Source organism: Dromiciops gliroides, chromosome X (assembly GCF_019393635.1).
Source record: "Dromiciops gliroides isolate mDroGli1 chromosome X, mDroGli1.pri, whole genome shotgun sequence".
NCBI lineage: Eukaryota > Metazoa > Chordata > Mammalia > Microbiotheria > Microbiotheriidae > Dromiciops > Dromiciops gliroides.
Genome location: NC_057867.1, coordinates 38,823,121 through 38,842,031, shown reverse-complemented (window position 1 = coordinate 38,842,031; position 18,911 = coordinate 38,823,121). Strand labels below are relative to the sequence as shown.

At 40.5% G+C, this 18,911-nt stretch overlaps 2 protein-coding genes across 2 annotated transcripts; both read left to right on the top strand.

Moving 5' to 3' along the window:
* Window positions 1–2,006: 2,006 nt before the first annotated feature.
* On the top strand, window positions 2,007–2,516 carry LOC122734070 (eukaryotic translation initiation factor 1-like). The gene has a single exon (XM_043974757.1). It carries the CDS (start codon window positions 2,007–2,009, stop codon window positions 2,346–2,348), a length of 342 nt encoding a protein of 113 aa, XP_043830692.1. The 3' UTR covers window positions 2,349–2,516.
* A 5,077-nt stretch (window positions 2,517–7,593) lies between these two features.
* Window positions 7,594–8,031, top strand: LOC122733781 (ATP synthase-coupling factor 6, mitochondrial-like). The gene has a single exon (XM_043974482.1). The coding sequence runs from the start codon at window positions 7,604–7,606 to the stop codon at window positions 7,928–7,930; it is 327 nt and encodes a 108-aa protein (XP_043830417.1). The 5' UTR covers window positions 7,594–7,603; the 3' UTR covers window positions 7,931–8,031.
* The last annotated feature ends 10,880 nt before the right edge of the window (window positions 8,032–18,911 follow it).

The window sequence follows — 18,911 nt, the reverse complement described above, 5'->3', positions numbered from 1 at the left end:
TATTTCATATTACTCCCCCTTATATACTATCTGTTCCAGCCAAACAGGCCTACTAGTATTCTACTCATAGACACACTATTTTCTACCTCCATTCCTTTGTACAAACTATCTCTCTTGTCTGAAATGCACCTCCTTCTCATTTCTGCATTGTAGAAACTCTAACTCTAACACAACTTGCATTCCACTTCCTACAAGAGGCCTTTCATGATCCCACCAGGTATTAGTGGCAAGAAACCTAAATTTGCCTCTCTGCCACTTCCACCCACTGTTCCCAGTTCTGCCCTTTGGGGCCAAGAACAACAAGGCTAATTGCTCTTTCTTGGGACAGTCCTTCAAAAGACATTTCTCCTCTAACTCTTCTCTTTGTAGATTAAAAATCTCTAGTTCCTTTAACAGTTCCTCATATGCTAAGACCTTAAGATCCTCCACCATACTGGTGACCTTTCTCTGGACACTCTTAAGTACATCAAAGTCTTTCCAATATTTTGTCACCCAGAAGTGAATACAATATTACAGCCATGGCTTGACTAAGGCAGAGTACAATGGAACTATAACTTTCCTAGTGCTTGGCCCTGGACCTCTCTTTTATTTACTTAACTTTGGGGGGGACAATGAGGGTTAAGTGACTTGCCCAGGGTCACACAGCTAGTAAGTATCAAGTGTCTGAGGCTGGATTTGAACTCAGGTACTCCTGAATCCAGGGCCTGTGCTTTATCCACTGTGCCCCCTAGCTGCCCTCAACCTCTCTTTTATTTTAAAGTCTAACATCATAGTAGGTTCTCTGTTGGCAACCACATCACACTGTTGACTCTCTGTGGACTTACAGTTCATTATCCCCTCCCACTAAAGTCTTTTTCATCCAAATTGGTGCTTAGCAATTCTTCCTTCATTCTTTTTTTGTTGGGGGGGGGGTCAGTGGGGGTTAAGTGACTTACCCAAGGTTACATAGCAATAAGTGTCAAGTGTCTGAGGCTGGATTTGAACTCAGGTACTCCTGAATCCAGGGCCAGTGCTTTATCCACTGAGCCATCTAGCCACTCCCTTTCCCTCATTCTTTACTTCTGAAGTTGATTTCTTGACACCAAGTGTAGGACTTTACATTTGTCCCTATTACACTTTATCTTATTTATATTTGGTCCATAGTTTTAGCCTATTGACATCTTTTTTGGGTCCAGTTTCTGTCATCCAACATATTAGTTATCCCTCCCAGGTTTGTGTCATCTGCAAATGTAGCTAGCATCCCCTTTATGCCTTCATTCAAGTAAATGTTAAAAATGTGATACAGCTCAGGACCAAGGACGGATCTCTGGGACACTCCACTAGAGACATCCCTCCCTCCTCTGGGCAAAACTTTGTCCACTAGTAGGCATATTATCAGTTCCCTTGAGTCCCCAGCTTGTTGTAGATCACTGCACTGAGAGAGTTCTCTCACTCATTAATAAGGAGGCCCCTAAGAGATGCTGCCATCCTGGCATTGAGTCCCTTAGGTGTCTCTCAAATTCTTCTAGCTTCTTAGTGGGCAGATCTACCCCTCATAAAAGCTCTCAATCCCAAAGGGAGGTTTTGCCTAGCCCTCTGGGAGCCCTTTAAGTTGCTCAGTCTTGGTGGGATGCCAGTTAAAGAGAAGCCTTCCAGACCTTCACCACCCTGCTCCCCACAGAAGAGAGTTCTCCATTCAGAGATGCTAAATAGGGAGTGCCCCTTTAAATCTCAGCTTATGTATTTTCAAAGTAATTTTTTTCAATAAAGGAAAATCGTCTGATACCTCTGCCTGTGACACTACTGCCACCTGGTGGTAGTTTATCAGAATGAAATCGACCGCTTCATAGGCTCATCCGTCTTCATTCAAAATTTACTGAGGCCCCAGTCACTGAGCAGTGACTCAGCAGCCTCCCCCTCAAGCTCCCTCGCTTCCCGATGCTCTGTCCCCACCCCCAACCCCAGCCGCCTTCTCCCACCACCGCCTTCCGCAGGCCGTTTCCACTGAGGAAAAGGAATCGTATCGTATGTCCACTAGTCAGAACCTCCACTCTTTCGACCCCTTTGCTGATGCAAGTAAGGGTGATGACCTGCTTCCTTCTGGGACTGAGGATTATATCCATATAAGAATTGAACAGAGAAACTGCAGGAAGGCCTTCACAAGTGTCCAGGGGATCGCTGTTGATTACGATAAAAAGAAACTAGTGAAGGCATTCAAGAAGATATTTGCCTGCAATGGCACTGTAATTGAGCATCCAGAATATGGAGAAGTAATTCAGCTACAGGGTGACCAGCGCAAGAACATATGCCAGTTCCTCGTCGAGATTGGACTGGCTAAGGACGACCAGATGAAGGTTCATGGGTTTTAAGTGCTTGTGGCTCACTGAAGCTTAAGTGAGGATTTCCTTGAAATGAGCAGAAAAATTCCCTTCTGTCCCTTGTCACAAGTTTAAAAACCTCACAGCTTGTATAACGTAACCATTTGGGGTCCGCTGTTTAACTTGGACTAGTGTAACTCATTCATGTAATAAACTGAAAAGAGCCATGCTATCTAGTCTTGCAGTCCCTCGTTTAAACAGAGGTAAAACCTGGCAGTGCCCAGCCTGAAACACAAATCATCTAATGTTTCAATCAAGTCCGAAGCCCTAGTAGCCTCTGAGACCATGTCTGTCCAGAAACTCCTTGGTGCTCCCTCTGCAGAGCTCCCTGTCCATTTAAGAGAAAGTTTCTGCCCTCTGAGCTGTCCTTGGTGATGCTCAGAGGATTAGTTAAGGCCATCAAACACCCAGTCCAGTTATACCACCAAGATAAAGAGTTAACCTTTGGTAGCAGAACAGGGAGTCCCCTGGTGACTTGCACCATCTGACCAGAGAGGAGTTTCATTTTGGGGCAATGGCAGGACATGTTCTTTCTTACATCACACCAATGTCCAATGTCTGACCAGACTTTCATAGTAATAGTGCCCTACCTCTGAGGGATGCACAAGTGGAGAGAACACCATACTGTGAGGCCAACTTTACCTGGGGAACAAATTTTGAACTAATGTATCAAAACAGTCAATGTAGTAACTGCGGAGCTTGCAATTTACTAGCAACAGCTGCCCAATGCCATGTGAAGTAAGAGACTGGTTTGGTTTGGGTTTCTTTTCTTTTATTTTTCTTTTTTTAGTTTAAATGTTATGTAATGTATTTAAACTCTTATTTAAATAAAACTGGTTTTCGGGAAAAAAGAAAAAAAAAACATTTACTGAGCATTTGCTATGTGCAGGGGGTCACTTCCCAGGTCTTAGACTTCCTCATCTGTAAAACGAGGTGTAATTATTCCTGAGGTCTCTTCCACCTTTTTGTTTTTGTTTCGCAGGCAATGGGGGTTAAGTGACTTGCCCAGGGTCACACAGCTAGTAAGTGTCAAATGTCTGAGGCCGGATTTGAACTCAAGTACTCCTGCATCTGGGGCCAGTGCTTTAACCACTTCGCCACCTAGCTGCCCTCCCTTCTGCCTTTAAAGCTGTAATCCTATTATACTATTGGCCTGGATGGTTTAGATGCAAGACAGCACGGTCCCATATGTAATTCAATTCAATGAACACTGACTAAGCACTTACTATATAGAGAGCATTGTGTTTACTGAAGGAAACCATATGAAATAGTTTGCTTCTATTTATGAAGTGCTTTGTTGTTGGTGTCTGACTTTCTAGGACCCCATTTGGGGTTTTCTTGGCAGAGATATTGGAATGACTTGCTGTTTTCCTTTTCCAGTTCATTTTACAGGTGAGAAACAGGCCAACAGGGTGAGTGACTTGCTCAGGGTCACACAACTCATAAGTGTCTGAGACCCAAATTTGAACTCGGGAAAATGAGTCTTCCAAACTCCAGGCCCAGCAGCACCACTTAGCTGCTCCCTATGAAAGGCTTACTTCTCTCCTAACAGTCCGAAAAGGGGTAGTGATGTGCAAGTCACTTTTCTCATCTGTTTTTTAAGAGAGTTAGACCAGACAGCCTCTGAAGTCCCTTTCAGCTCTATGTCATGTGATCCTATTCTCAGTCGGCCTCCTCCACATCCCCCACCACCACATCATGCAGAAATAATGCAAGCAAAACAAGCTTTTATTAAGTACTTACTAGGCAGGCCTCTAAAGTTCTGAGTGACGCCATCCTGCTGGGCCCAAGTCCCATTCTCGCTCCCCTCTGATTTCTCTAATGTGGTGGTAATGACATGTAAGCCCCTCCATCACAGGAGACAGGTGCATTGGTGTTTTCTGAAAAAGAAATGATGACTTGGATTTTCAAGGTAGATTAAGAGTATTTACTGGGAATATGAAAATGAAGTGGGGAAATAGGTTTTAGGCTCCGAAGGCAGTGTCTCTAAAGATTTAATGCAATTTGTGCAAGAACATGAAGTTGGAGAGAGAAAAACAGGTTATCAATTTTGGAGCAATATCGTCTCTGGTGCTAGATGATAGAAATTGAAGTTTGGTGTTTATAATCAAAAAATACTTAATTTTTCAATGCCAAAGATACTTTCATAGGCTGTTTTCTTGGTGTATTTTTTGGATGTGGCATTAATTCCGTAGCTATTCCAGGTTGGAGTCATTCCTTAAGCATGATCCCCACTTTCCTACCTCCATGCCTTTGCTTATACTGATCTCTCTTCCTCTCTGTGCCAGAAATGTTCTTTTTCCTGTGTCTTTAAATACTGAAATTCTACCCAAGGGAAGCAATGAAAAAAAGTGGGAAGGAAAGGGGCCTACTAGTGCCAGCTCCAAACTATACTACAAAGCAATAATCATCAAAAACTGCCTGGTCCCAGTCAAGAAATTGAGAGAACAACCAGTGAAACAGACAAGACAGTGTATAGAAGAAAACAAGTACACTAGCTTAGGGTTAATAAACCCAAAGGCAGGTGCCTGTTACTGTAGTAAGGACTCATTAGTAATCCCTCCCACAATTATCATTTTCTTTTTTTTGCCATCTTTGTCAATTTGATGAGTGTGAGGTAGGACCTCAGAGTTATTTAATTTGAATTATACAATGGCAAAAATAAAGAAAAAACCTAGATGTTCAATACAATGACCAACATTCCAGAGGCTTAATGATGAAGTTGTGGGACTTGGGATGCAAAGTGAGATGTACCTGTTCAGACATGGTAAATGCGGGGTATTTGTTTTGCTAAACTAAGTTACTATGAAGGTTTTCTTTTTTTAATTGTTTAACTGAGAGGGGAAAGTAGGAAGGGAAAAAATAAATGCTCATTAACATTTTTTAAAGAACTTTTTGGAGGGGCAACTAGGTGGTGCAGTGGATAGAGCATTGGCCCTGGAGTCAGAAGGACCTAAGTTCCAATCTGGCCTCAGACACTAACTGTGTGACCTTGGGCAGATCACTTGACCCTGATTGCCTCCCCCCGAAAAAATTAAATAAATTTTTTAGAGAATATTTTTTAAATATGTAACCAAAGAAAATGCTAGATTTCATTTAGAGGTTAGTGAAAATAAAGATATCATTTCCTGTCTCACTCAAAATTATATTTACCTTTCAAAATATATCTCAGGGCCTACTACTTCTTTCATGAAGCTTTTCCTGATCCTCCCTTCTTTTCTTCCACCAACTACCCCCATCTTCCCCTATCAACGAAGTCATTAGATTGCGCAATGTTAGAGCAGAAAGGACGTTGCAAACCAATTAGTTCAGCACCCTCATTTTATTGAAGAAGGACCTAAGGCACTGCAAGGAGGAGGGACTTATCCAAGATCACCCAGTTATGGTTAACGGAGGCAAGAGCAGAAGCCAGGGAGATCACTCATAGGACTTTGTACCCCTCTTATGTATAACACTCCATCTCCCACCTCCATGACTTTGACTGGCTGTCATACATGCCTGGGATGTTTCCCTCCTTATCTCCATTTCTTCCAATCTCTGGCTTCTGAGTCTTCTTCTTTCTTTTTTTTAATCAAATTAACCAGTGGTTTATCTATTTTATTGGTTTTTTTTCATAGAACCAGCTCTTCGTTTTATTGATTAATTCTATAGTTTTCTTGCTTTCAATTTTATTAATTTCTCCTTTAATTTTCAGGATTTCTAATTTAGTATTCAATTGGAGATTTCTAATTTTTTCTTTTTCTAGCTTTTTAAGTTGCATGCCCAATTCATTGATCTCCTCTTTCTCTTTTTTATTCATGTAAGCAGTTAGAGCTATAAAATGTCCCCTAAGCACTGCTTTGGCTGCATCCCATAGATTTTGGTATGTTGTCTCATTACTTTAATTCTCTTGGATAAAGTTATTGATTGTTTCTATGATTTGTTGTTTGACCCACTCATTCTTTAGAATGAAATTATTAATTTCCAATTGATTTTCCGTCTACCTTTCTATGGCTCTTAATTACATGTAATTTTTATTACATCATGATCTGAGAAGGATGCATTTACTATTTCTGCCTTTCTACATTTGACTATGATGTTTTTGTGCCCTAATACATGGTCAATTTTTGAAAATGTGCCATGTACTGCTGAGAAAAAGGTATATTCCTTTCTATCTCCATTCAGTTTTCTCCAGACAGCTATCATGTCTAACTTTTCTAGTATTCTATTCACCTCTTTCACTTCTTTCTTATTTATTTTGTGGCTCGATTTATCTAATTCTGAGAGGGGAAGATTCAGATCCCTCACTAGTATAGTGTTACTGTCTATTTCCTCTTGTAACTCATTTAACTTCTTCTCTAAGAATTTGGATGCTATACCACTTGGTGCATACATGTTTAATATTAATATTACTTCATTACCTATAGTACCTTTTAGCAAGATGTAGTTTCCTTCCTTATCTCTTTTAATTAGATCTATTTTTGCCTTTGCTTTGTCTGAGATAAGGATTGCTACCCCTGCTTTTTTTACTTTAGCTGATTCAAAATATATTCTGCTCCAGCCTTTTACCTTTACTCTGTGTGTATCTCTCTGCTTCAAATGTGTTTCTTGTAAACAGCATATTGTAGGATTCTGGTTTTTAATCCACTCTGCAATTCGCTTCCGTTTTATGATAGAGTTCATCCCATTCACATTCACAGTTAAAATTATTAACTGTTTATTTCCCTCCATCTTCTTTTCCCCTTTGTACTCTTTTTCCCCTTCTTTCCCCCTATTCCACTTACCAGTGTTTTGCTTCTGACCACTGCCTCCCTCAATCTGTCCTCCCTTTTATCAGCTGCCCTTCTTTTTCTTGCCCCTTTTTCCCCCACCTGTGCCCTCCCTTCTATCAATACCACCCTTTTTCCCCTTCCCCTTTTGTTTCCTTAAAGAGTAAGCTAAGTTTCTTTATACAAATGGGAGTGTATTTTATTCCTTCCCTGAACCAAGTCTGATGAGAGTAAGGTTGCAACAATGCCCACCCCTCCCTTCTTTCCCTCAGTTGTAATGGGTTCTTTTTGTGCCTCTTCCTTTGATATAATTAACCCCATTCCACCTCACCCTTCCTCTCCTCCCCCTAGTCTTCTTTTATTTTGTCCCTTAAGTTTCTTTATATCATCACATCAAAGTTGATTTAATAACAATACCTTTACAGAAATACAGATCCCAAGAGTTAAAAGTATTATCCTTGAAGGTGACTGGGACTGAACCATGGGGCCAGGATCACCATGTCTCTTAAAAGGCTTTCCAGGTTTTTATCTCTTGTTCAGTCCACAACCTCAGTATATTTTCAAAGGAACATTGGTATTACAGCTGTTGCATTTAACAAGGAACTTGATCCTGTTCAAAAACTCTTTGTAGACAAAATTAGAGAATATAAATCCAAGAGACAGGCAGCTGAAGGACCTGTTGATATAGGTCCTGAATATCAACAAGATCTGGACAGGGAACTGTTCAAGCTTAAGCAGATGTATGGTAAAGCAGACATGAATACATTCCCAACATTCAAATTTGAAGACCCCAAATTTGAAGAGGCACCAAAACCCCAGTCTTGAGGAGTAACTACAGAATGTATCTTGCTGTTTAATTATTTGTCATGAATTAGTCATATGACTAATCAATAAATTTTAATTTCACTTTCACCAAAATAAATAAATAATAAAATAAAAAGTATTATCCTCCCTCATATGGACTTAAGCAGTTTAACGTCAATGAACAACCCTTTTTTTCCCCTTGTTTACCTCTTTATATTTCTCTAGAGTCTTGTATTTGGAGATCAAATTTTCCGTTCATTTCTGGTCTTTTTCTCAGGAAGCCTTGGAAATCTCCTAGTTCATTTAATGTCCATCTTTTCATCTGAAAGAGAATGCTCAGTTTTGCTGGGTAGTTGATCCTGGGTTGTAATCCAAGCTCCTTTGCCTTCCTGTATATCATATTCCAAGCCCTGCGATCCTTTAATGTTGAAGCTGCCAGGTCCTGTGCAATCCTGACTGTGGCTCCATGGTATTTAAATGGTTTCTTTCTGGCTGCTTGGAGTATTTTCTCCTTCACCTGATAATTCTGGAGTTTGGCTACTATATTCCTTGAAGTGTTCCTTTTGGGGTCTCTTTCAGGATGTGCTCGGTGGATTCTTTCAATAATGATTTTATCTTCTGATTCTACAATTTCAGGGCAGTTCTCCACAATAATTTCCTGGAATATGCTGTCTAGACTCTTTTCTTGATCATGACTTTTAGGTAGTCCAATAATTCTCAGATTATCTCTCCTGGACCTATTTTCCAGGTCAGTTGTTTTTCCAATGAGGTATTTCACATTTTCTTCTATTTTTTCAGTCTTTTGATTCTGCTCATCAGATTCTTGTTGTCTCATGGAGTAATCTGCTTCTATTTGCTCAATCTTAAATTTTAAGGCCTTATTTTCCACAGTAAGCTTTTGCACTTCTTTTTCTGTTTGGCTAATTTTTTCTCTCATTTGGCCAATTGTATTTTTTAAGGAATTGTTTTCCTCAGTTTTTTTGTGTTTCTTTTTGCAGTGTAACTCTCATTTCTCTTATTTCTTTTTCCATTTTTTCTTCTACCTCTCTTATTTGATTTTTAAAAGCCTTTTTGAGCTCTTCAAAGGTGGCTTTTTGGTCTTGAGACAAGATCATCTTCCCTTTTGAGTCTTCACTTGTGGGCATTTTGACTAACTTATCTGTGTTTGAATTTTGGTCTCCCCTTTCACCATAGAAGTTGTCAATGGTAAGGTTCCTTTTTTGTTTCTTGCTCATGTTGTAGGCTATTTTTAAATTTATCAAGTTGAAGTCTGCTCCTGGGGCACAGAGTTCATGGTTGCAAGCTTCTTACTGCTCTCAGCTGTCCCACTCTCAGCTGTGTCGAGTTACAACAGTGGTGAGCTGCCACTGAGTGGAGCTTTGCTGAGGTGATCTGCCAGCTGAGACGAGTTGTGCTAAGCCACACTGAGCCAAGCTTTACTGAGGTGAGCCGCCCTCCCCTTTTACCCCAGGTGAGGCAGACCTTTTGTGAAGTCCTCTAAATTTTCTCACATAGCAGGATTTTGTCTCTCTTTTTGTAGGTTCTGTAGTTCCAGAATCTGTTTAGAGGCTTGGTTTAATGTTGTTTTTGAGGGAAATATGGGAAAGCTCAGGAACATTCCTAGCTTCTCTCCACCATCTTGGCTCCACCCCTGGAAGTCCATGGCTTCTGAGTCTTAAAAGACTCAGTTCAAACACTGACTTCTGGGGGCAGCTAGGTGGCGCAGTGGATAGAGCACTGGCCCTGGAGTCAGGAGGACCTGAGTTCAAATCCAGCCTCAGACACTTGACACTTACTAGCTGTGTGACCCTAGGCAAGTCACTTAACCCCAACTGCCTCACCAAAAAAAAAAAAGCCCTCTGACTTCTGCAGGTGGCCTTTCCTGGTCTTTCCAGCTGCTAGTGCTTATAAGGCTACCTTCCACCTCTTCTGTGTGTATCTTGTATGTATCAATTATATATATGTGGATGCCATGGAGAGAGGAGATAATCACATGGCTCAGAAGGAGTTCCTGAAAGCGAGCCTGCTAGAGGACTGTTGAGAATTTCTAACCTGATGTCCAGCATGCTAGAGTTGGGGGAGTAGCCAGTGTTGAGCCAGGAGAGATTTTTTAAATTTCGGAACCTGTGATTTCATCAGTGTAGGGACCCAAGGATGAGAAAACTCCCTTTTCCAATGCACCAGCTCGAAAATTTACAGTCTAAGGGGGTTGTCTATCTACCTAGCTTGATTCCTGGTCTTTCTTAGGCATATACAGCCAGATAAAACCCAAAGCCCTTTGCAGTCTCCTAGCTAAACCTCACATAAATCATAATTGTCCTTTGCCTATTTCTTGTCCTCTTTCCAATCCCAACAAGGAGAGGTTTCAAATTGCAGGGGAAACCCCAAAAGACCAGAAGACTAGAACTCAAGGACTGAAAATTGCTCTCTCCTCAAGAGTCTCTCCTGTGCATCCTCCAGGTAAGATTGCTCAGCAATCCCAGACAAATGAAAGCCAGTTCTCTTCCTTCCCCTTTGAGGGAAAAAGAGCCCTCCCAACATCTCTCCATTCTAAGATAAGTTCATATTCTGCTGGAGAGGCTCAGGCACCAAGAAAGATGCCTTCTTCTGCCTTTTCATCTACTCTGCCCATGCTACAAGTCTTATTACTGGTATTTCGTGAATTCAAGAACTCTCCATTGTTAAAGGAAGGCCTAGCCTTATCTAGTGAGCCACCAGGACTGGAGGGGGCTCTGGCTCACCCAGCTGAAAGGTAGATTGGGAAGGGGAAGCCAGGATGCTGAAAGGCAGCCCTTCCTGACTGTAGATACCTGCAGGGATGCTGGGAATTGGCATCATTATCCCCATTCCTTTGGAGGAAGGACTACATCTTTAGAGCACCCTGGAACCAATGAAAATGTGTTTAGAGCAACACATTAACTTTTTGGCTCTAGAGGGACCCCCTGAAAGAAGGGGACACAGAAGAGGTAAGCTCGGATGGCCTCTACTCTCTTCCCCCTCCAATCAGTGCTTCATACCACTGCCTTAATCCTTTTTATTAAGTCTGATCATGGCACTCCTCAGCTCAGAAACCTTCAGTGGTTCCCTATTGCCTACCAAGGGAAGGTCTAACTCATTAGCATGGTAGTCAAGGCCCTCCACAGTCTGATACCACTCTGACTTTCCACTTTCATCTCACTAGTATTCCTCTCTTCCATATACTCTGCAGCCAAATTGGTCTTTGTCTGAACATATTCTATACCTTCTTATTTTCCCAACAAGAATATTTAGAAATAACTGATTCCATTAAAGGTCCTTTTTCCCCTGTAGAAGAATATAAATATTATAATAACAGCAAAGCACCATCTCATATACAGCAAATGAGAAAAAGAATTCAAAGCAATTAAATTGAATGCTAGAAGAGTTGGGAAGGAAGAATTGCACTCATCCATTGCTAGAAGAATTACGAATTCATAGGATCTATAAGAAGAGGAAAGTGAGGGCAGCTAGGTGGCACAGTGGATAAAGCACCGGACCTGGATTCGGGAGGACCTGAGTTCAAATCCGGCCTCAGACACTTGACACTTACTAGCTGTGTGACCCTGGACAAGTCACTTAACCCTCACTGCCCTGCAAAAAAAAAAGAAGAGGAAAGTGGGCAAACATAGTGAAAGTTACAAAAATTATCATACCCTCAAACCCTAAAATGGTCCTGTTATATAGTCCAGCCATTCTAGAGAACAATTTGGGACTATGCTTAAAGGGCTATAAAACTATGCATATCCTTTGACCCAGCAATACCAATACTAGGTCTGTATCCCAAAGAGATCAAAGAAAAAGTAAAAGAACCTGTATCTACAAAAGTACTTATAGCAGCAACTTTTGTAGTGGCAAAGAATTGGAAATCAAGGGGATGTCCATCAATTTAGGAATGGCTGAACAAATTGCAGTATAAGACTGTGATAGAAAACTATTGTGCTATAAGAAATGACAAGCAGGATGATTTCAGAAAAACCTGGAAAGACTCATGAACTGATGTATAGTGAAGTGAGCAGAACCAGGAGGACATTGTGCACAGTGAGAGCAGTATTGTTCTATGAGCAATTGTGAATGACTTAACTACTCTCAGCAATACAATGATTAGTCTCAAGGGACTAATGCTGAAGCATACTATCCACTCCCAAAGAAAGAACTGATATTGATTGAACACAGACTAAAAAAAAGAGCACTTATGGATTGTACATAAATAACCTATATCAGATTGGTTGCTGTCTTGTTGAGAGGGGAGGGAAGGAGAAAAATTTGGAACTCTAAATCTTATGAAAATAAATGTTGAAAACTACCTTTAGGGCAGCTAGGTGGCACAGTGGATAGAGCACTGGCCCTGGATTCAGGAGGACCTGAGTTCAAATCCGGCCTCAGACACTTGACACTTACTAGCTGTGTGACCCTGGGCAAGTCACTTAACCCCAATTGCCTCACCAAAAAAAGAAAAGAAAAGAAAACTACCTTTACATGTAACTGGAAAAAAATAAAATATCCTATATGTTGTTCCTTTGTAAAAAGAAAAGAAAAGAAAGAAAAAAGAAATGACAAGTAGCTGATAAGAAAGCATTGTTTTATCATTTATTTAACATTATTTTTGTGTTTCCCTATTTTAAAAATAAATCTATGATGTTAAATATGACTGTTTACATATATATACGTAGAATCAGACACATGTGCAAGATCAAATAGTCTGTAAAGGTTGCCTCAAGAGAAGACACTGGTATTTTTAGGTTTTCTGTTTCCTTTGGGTCTGTCTAGATTGGCCCACAGGAAATGAAATTAGCCAAGTCTTTCATTTACACCCAATATTGCTGCATGCATGGAGAACCAGCTTATGTCACTTTTGAAATAATATGACTAGGGAACCATGATCATACCAAAGTTGCTTGCCCCAAAACTTTGTCATATCCATCAGTTTAGTATTTATACCATATCATTCCTTTATTAGCTATTGTTAATATACAAGAATTAATTCTAAATGAATGAATGAATTAATGAATAGATAAATGAATGAACAAAAAAAATCCAAGAATTATATTGTTTGTGGTGCTTGTGTTTATTGGGTCACTGTTACAAAATGAATTTCCTGTTATTTCCTCTAATATTGTACTCAAGTATTTTCAATAAAATTGTGTCGCAAATTGAAAAGAAAGGAAAAAATAAGAAATGACCAGCAGAATTGTTTCAGAAAAACCCGGGGAGACTTATATGAACTCATGTAAAATGAGTGAACAAAACCAAGAGAACAATCTACACAGTAGCAGCAATACTGTAACAATAACCAATTGTGAAAGACTTAGTTAATTCTTAATTAATTAATTAATTAATTGATTCTTAGTTAATTACTTAATTCTAATTGATACAAGGATCCTACCACAACTCCAAAGGATTCATGATATAAAATTCTATTCATCTCCAGATAGAGAATTGATGGACTAAGAGTAGAAATTGAAGCATATTTTTCCCTTTATTTTTCTCGCTTTTTTTTTCAGAACATGGCTAATGCAGAAGTGTTTTGCATGACTTCGTATGCATAATGGATATCGTATTTCTTTCATTTTCAATGAGCAGGGGAGGGTAGATGGAAAGCACAATTTTGGAACTGAAAATAAAAACAAGATTTTAAAAATTGGGGGGGAAACAATAAATTTGGGGTAATAAAAATCTTTGGATAAAAAAGAAAGCTCAGCAGGGGAAGTGGTAAAGTTGGCTGCTGCTACCAACAACCTTGCCACACCTGCCAGGGTTCACATCCCTGTTATGTATGTCTCTTCTCCATTCACACAACCATTATTTCAGACACTATTATAAACTAATGGAGATGATGGAAAATGTTCTCCACATCCAGAAAAAAAGAACTGTGGATTCTGAATGCAGATTGAACCAGACTGTTTCTACTTTTTGTTGTTGTTGTTTTTTTCTTTTTTGAAATTTTTCCCTTTTCTTCTGATTCTTCTTTAACAATATGACTAATTCAGAAATATGTTTACTGTGATGGTACATATATAACCTATATCAGATTGCTTTCTGTCTTGGGGAGGGGGGAGGGAAGGAAGGGTGGGAGAAAAATTTGAAACTCAAAATCCTATGAAAACAAATGTTGAAAACTATCTTTACATGTAACTGGAGTTATGATATGAACTTTTTAGGATTTTTAAACTTTTATGATTTAAATTTTTATTTTCAATTTAAATTAGGATTTTAATTTTTAAACTTTAAACTTTTATGATTTAAAAAAAACAAAGAAATAAACTAATGGGGAAAAGCTTTTTTTAATCCTAGGAAGCTTTTAGTTCCTCTTCACATCCTACCAAGTAGGCAGCCATCTAATCTGCCTACAGAAGCTTTTGTATTTGCATCCTAGATTGCAGATATGAAGCTGAGGTCTATCTGGTCCATCCCTTACCCCTCCAATTTGGAGGAGAGGAAACTGAGGCCTAGTGACTTGCCCGAGGTCCCACTGACAACAAGTAGCAGGGTCGGGATTTAACCCCAATCCAGGATCCCTTCCCCCATACCTCACTGTCCCCCACTTGCCTCCTGTTACAATGGGACCTTGGCCTCTCCTGATCTCATCAATAATAACAAAAAGACACCTAATCTGTAAACCCATATGCTGCCCTGCTCCACCACTTCATTTGGACTGGGAGGCCCATGGCCAAAGTTGCTGACCAGGCCAACAGGAAGCAATTATGGAGCTGCTGAAAACCTGGCCCCATGAAGAAAATTGTCTGCTCATTATCACAATCTAGGTCCATTAATGCACATGCCACACACATCCCAACCCCACAGGGGAGCAGACACCCAGAGCAGCCACACCAGAGGAAAATCCCCTAATTAGTGGAGCTGCCCAGACCCACCACCATCGTCTGGTTCCTGTTGTGTCTGGCTCATCCTGGAGAATAATTAGCTGGCAGGATTACAGTGTTGGCCCTGAGAGAAATTCTTTCTCTATAAGAAATAGTTGGGATGACTCTCTGGGAGGGGAAGGGACAATGGGGATAACTATAGTGATTTCAAAAGCAGACAATATCCATAAAACCTTATTTTAAAAAAGAAAGAGTCTGCTTTTAGCCATTGTCAGCTGCAGCATCCAGGTTTCCAGCTTCCTAGCTAAAGCTGTCAGGAGAAGAGCAAGAAAATTGCAACCCACCCCCCCAACCCCCACCTAAAATGGCCATTTGAAAAGGAGGCTGGATTTTCAAGAGCAGGGAATAAATTTGAAACTGGGGAAATTGAACAAAGAAAAAAGAAAATGCCGTCTCCGAAGCCACTTTGCCCAAAGGTTATTTTTCTTCCTCTATGACAGGCCCCAATTAGTGCCAAGAAGAAATCCATGAAGTGGCCACATGCATTGGAATTCACACTATGGGAAGGTGTCATTGTGTAGGATGTGGTCATTACAGCATTTCAATTCAAATTAGCATGACACTTGCTGGCTCTAATGGGGCCTAGCTGTACTTCCCTTTGCCTCTTCCCCACATTCCCGTCCTCTCTCATCTCCCACTCTCACTCTATGTGTGGGACACTCTGCTAAGTATTGGGGATTATTTTTTCAAAGCCTTGTCCTCCAGGACTTCGTGTTCTAAAGGAGAGAGCAAGGTACGCTGGTCAGCGCATGGTAGCTGGATGCAGAGAACCTAAAAAGGAGCCCCAGAACAGTGGGGATGAAGACAGGCCCCTTGTAGAAATGGCTGCTCCAAAGAAAGCCAGGGGCTCTGGGAGACAGAGCTTTAAAGGCATGGGGAAAAGCCAGTGCAAAAAAGTGCAGAGACAAGAGAGGGGAGGGGAGCAATGCGTAAAAGGATTGGAAAGACAGGAAGGGGGCAGGCCATGAAAGGCTTGAAGTGCCCAAAGAGAGGACTTTAGATTTGATCCTGGAAGAAACACAAAGCCACTGGAGTTTATTAAGACAGTCAGACTTAAGCTTTAGAAAAATCACTTTTGTGCCAGTGGGAAGGATGGATTGGAGTGGGGAGACCAATTAGAAGGCTGCTGCAATTGTCCAGGAGAGCATTAATGAGGACTTGCACTAGGATGGTGGTTGTGTGCATGGAGTTTTTAAGCAAACAAAACCAATAGTTACGGGAAAAAAGTTAGAAAAAAAAGAAAAAGAAAGCAGAAAACTGGGGTTTGTAGAAAGTTTCTCTGTCAAAGGCCTCATTTCTCAAATATATAGGGAACTGAGCCAAACTTATGAAAATAAGAACTATTCCTCAATTGAGAAATGAGCAAAGGATGTGAACAAGCAGTGTTCAGAAATTAAAAAAAAAGAAATCAAAGCTATCAATAGCCATATGAAAAGATATTCTAAAGTGAGGAGAACCAGGAGAACATTGTACACAGTAACTGCACGCTGTGATAGACTTAGCTCTTCTCAGGAATACAATGATCCAAGACAATTCCAAAGGACTCATGATAGAAAATGTTCTCCACATCCAGAAAAAAGAACTGTAGATTCTGAATGCAGATTGAACCATACTGTTTCTATTTGGGGTTTTTTTGAGGTTTTTCCCTTTTGTTCTGATTCTTCTTTCACAACATGACTAATGCAGAAATATGTCTAATGTGATTATATATATATATATATATATATATATATATAACCTATATCAGATTGCTTTCTGTCATGAGGATGGGGGAGGGAAGGGAGGGAGGGGAAAAATTTGGAACTCAAAATGTTATAAAAACAAATGTTGAAAACTCTCTTTACATGTAACTGGAAAAAAATACTATTAAGATTGGGGAAAAAAGAAAAGATATTCTAAATCACTTCTGATTAGAGAAATGCAAATTAAAATAACTCTGAGATATCACCTCATACCTATCAGATTGACTAGGATGACAGAAAAGGAAAATGTGATTTAGGCAAGATCATACAGTCAAACTGTATCAGAAGTGAAAGGTAAGATTTGAACCCAGGTCTCTCTGAAACTCCTGTTTATCCACCATGTCATGCTGCCTCTAGCAAAAAATGTAAAGAGAACCATAATCCACATGAGAGTGTATTGAGTTCAGGGACCATTTTAGGGCCTTCTTTTTATCTCTAGTGCTTAGTATAATGGATGGCACAAAAGAAATGTTTAATGCTTGACCAGAGTACCAAGGATGAGGAATGCTATCTACTTTCAGACAGAAGTGATGGACTCAAGTTGAGGAGTAAGACATACATCTTTGGGTATGGCCACTGTGGGAATGTGTTTTGCTTGACTATGTATATTTGTTACAAGGGTTTGGTTTTCCTTTTTTTTCAGGGTGGGAAGGGGAAGGAAAGATGGAAAGGAGAGAAAACACATGGTTGTCCACTGAAAATATTTAATTTAACTTAAAAAATAAATACTTGCCAGAAGTAGAGGCCCATGTTCATAATCCCTGCCACTGGAGAGGCTAAGGCTGGTGGATTGCTTGAGCTGTGGCATTCTGAAACAAAGTGAGCTAAACAGATTGGCATAAAGATATTGAGCCCTTGGCAATGGGGGACCACCAGGCTGCCTACAGAGTGGTGAACTGGCCCAGGTCAGAAATGGAACAGCTCAAAGTTCCCATGCCAGGCAAGCGGCCAGATCGGGCCTGTGAGTGGCACTTCCAGCCTGTGCGAAGAAATAAGGACACCCAGTCTCAATAGACAAACGAGTAAATGAATGAATGAATATTTGTCGACTGAATTACTGACCTAGTCTTACTTGCTCCTATAAAGCAGACATTAAAGTCCAAAGTTTAGACATTAATTTCACAAGCTTCTAGAATAATTTCACTTCTAATTCCTCAAGCAGGTTCATAAGCCCCAAACGGTCAGTAGTGTCTTCCTCTTCTCCACCACAATCCTCCAAAAGCAGACTTTCAAACCTGATTCCCACTGCCTTTCCCAGTGGGCTCTTTTCCTCCTTCAGAGCTAGAGGAAGTATGGTATTGTAGATAGATTTGCAGCTGGCATCAGGAAAACCTGGGTTCACATCTTGCCTTACATACTTATAGTTATGTGACCCTGGGCAAAACACTTAACCTCTCTGGGCCTCAGTTTCCTCATCTTTAAGATGAGAGCATTGCACTCAATGACTTCCTAAGGTCCCTTCTAGCGCTAATATAGTCAGTCTTGCAGTATTTGTTGTGGTTGTTCAGTCATTTCAGTCGTGTCTGACTCTTCATGACCCCATTTGGGGTTTTCTTGGAAAAGGCAATGCATTGGTTGGCCATTAATTTCTCCAGCTCATTTTACAGATGAGGAAATGGAGGCAACAAGTTTAAGGGACTTGCTCAAGGTCACACAGCTAGTAAGTGTCTGAGGCCAGATTTGAACTCAAAAAGATGAATTTTCCTGACTCCAGGCCTGGCACTCTATCTACTGTGCCACCTAGCTGCCCATATTGTAGCATTTACCATGCTTCAGAACCAGGATGTTCCCAATCAGTCCTTGGCAGGTTGATGGAGGGTTTAATATACCATAAATCTGCATATTTAGACATCTTCATGAAATCAGTCAGACATTATCTGCTCAGCTCTTAACTTGGATTTTTTCCCTCAGTCCCCTGACCCAGAACCAGCACAAATGATATCTCAGTCCTAGTCAGCCATGACACCCTTTTCCCTGGACAGCTATAGCCCCACCTCAACTCACTCCTGAGATCTGAGAAGTAGGCAATGCAAGCTAAATATGGGTGGTGAGGCAGCTAGGTGGCACAGTGGATAGAGCACCAGCCCTGGATTCAGGAAAACCTGAGTTCAAATCTGACTTCAGATACTTGACACTTACTAGCTGTGTGACCCTGGGCAAGTCACTTAACCCCCGTTGCCCCACCAAAAAAACCCATTCCTTTAAATATGGGTGAGGAATCGGGGAAGGGAGCACAAACAAACCTGTCCACCCTGCTCTCTGCTGCCTGATACACAGTTCTGGACTCAACTAAAGCTATTAAAGTTTAAAACTGAACCAAGACTTTGGGAACCCCTTGGATATACATATATAATATATATATGT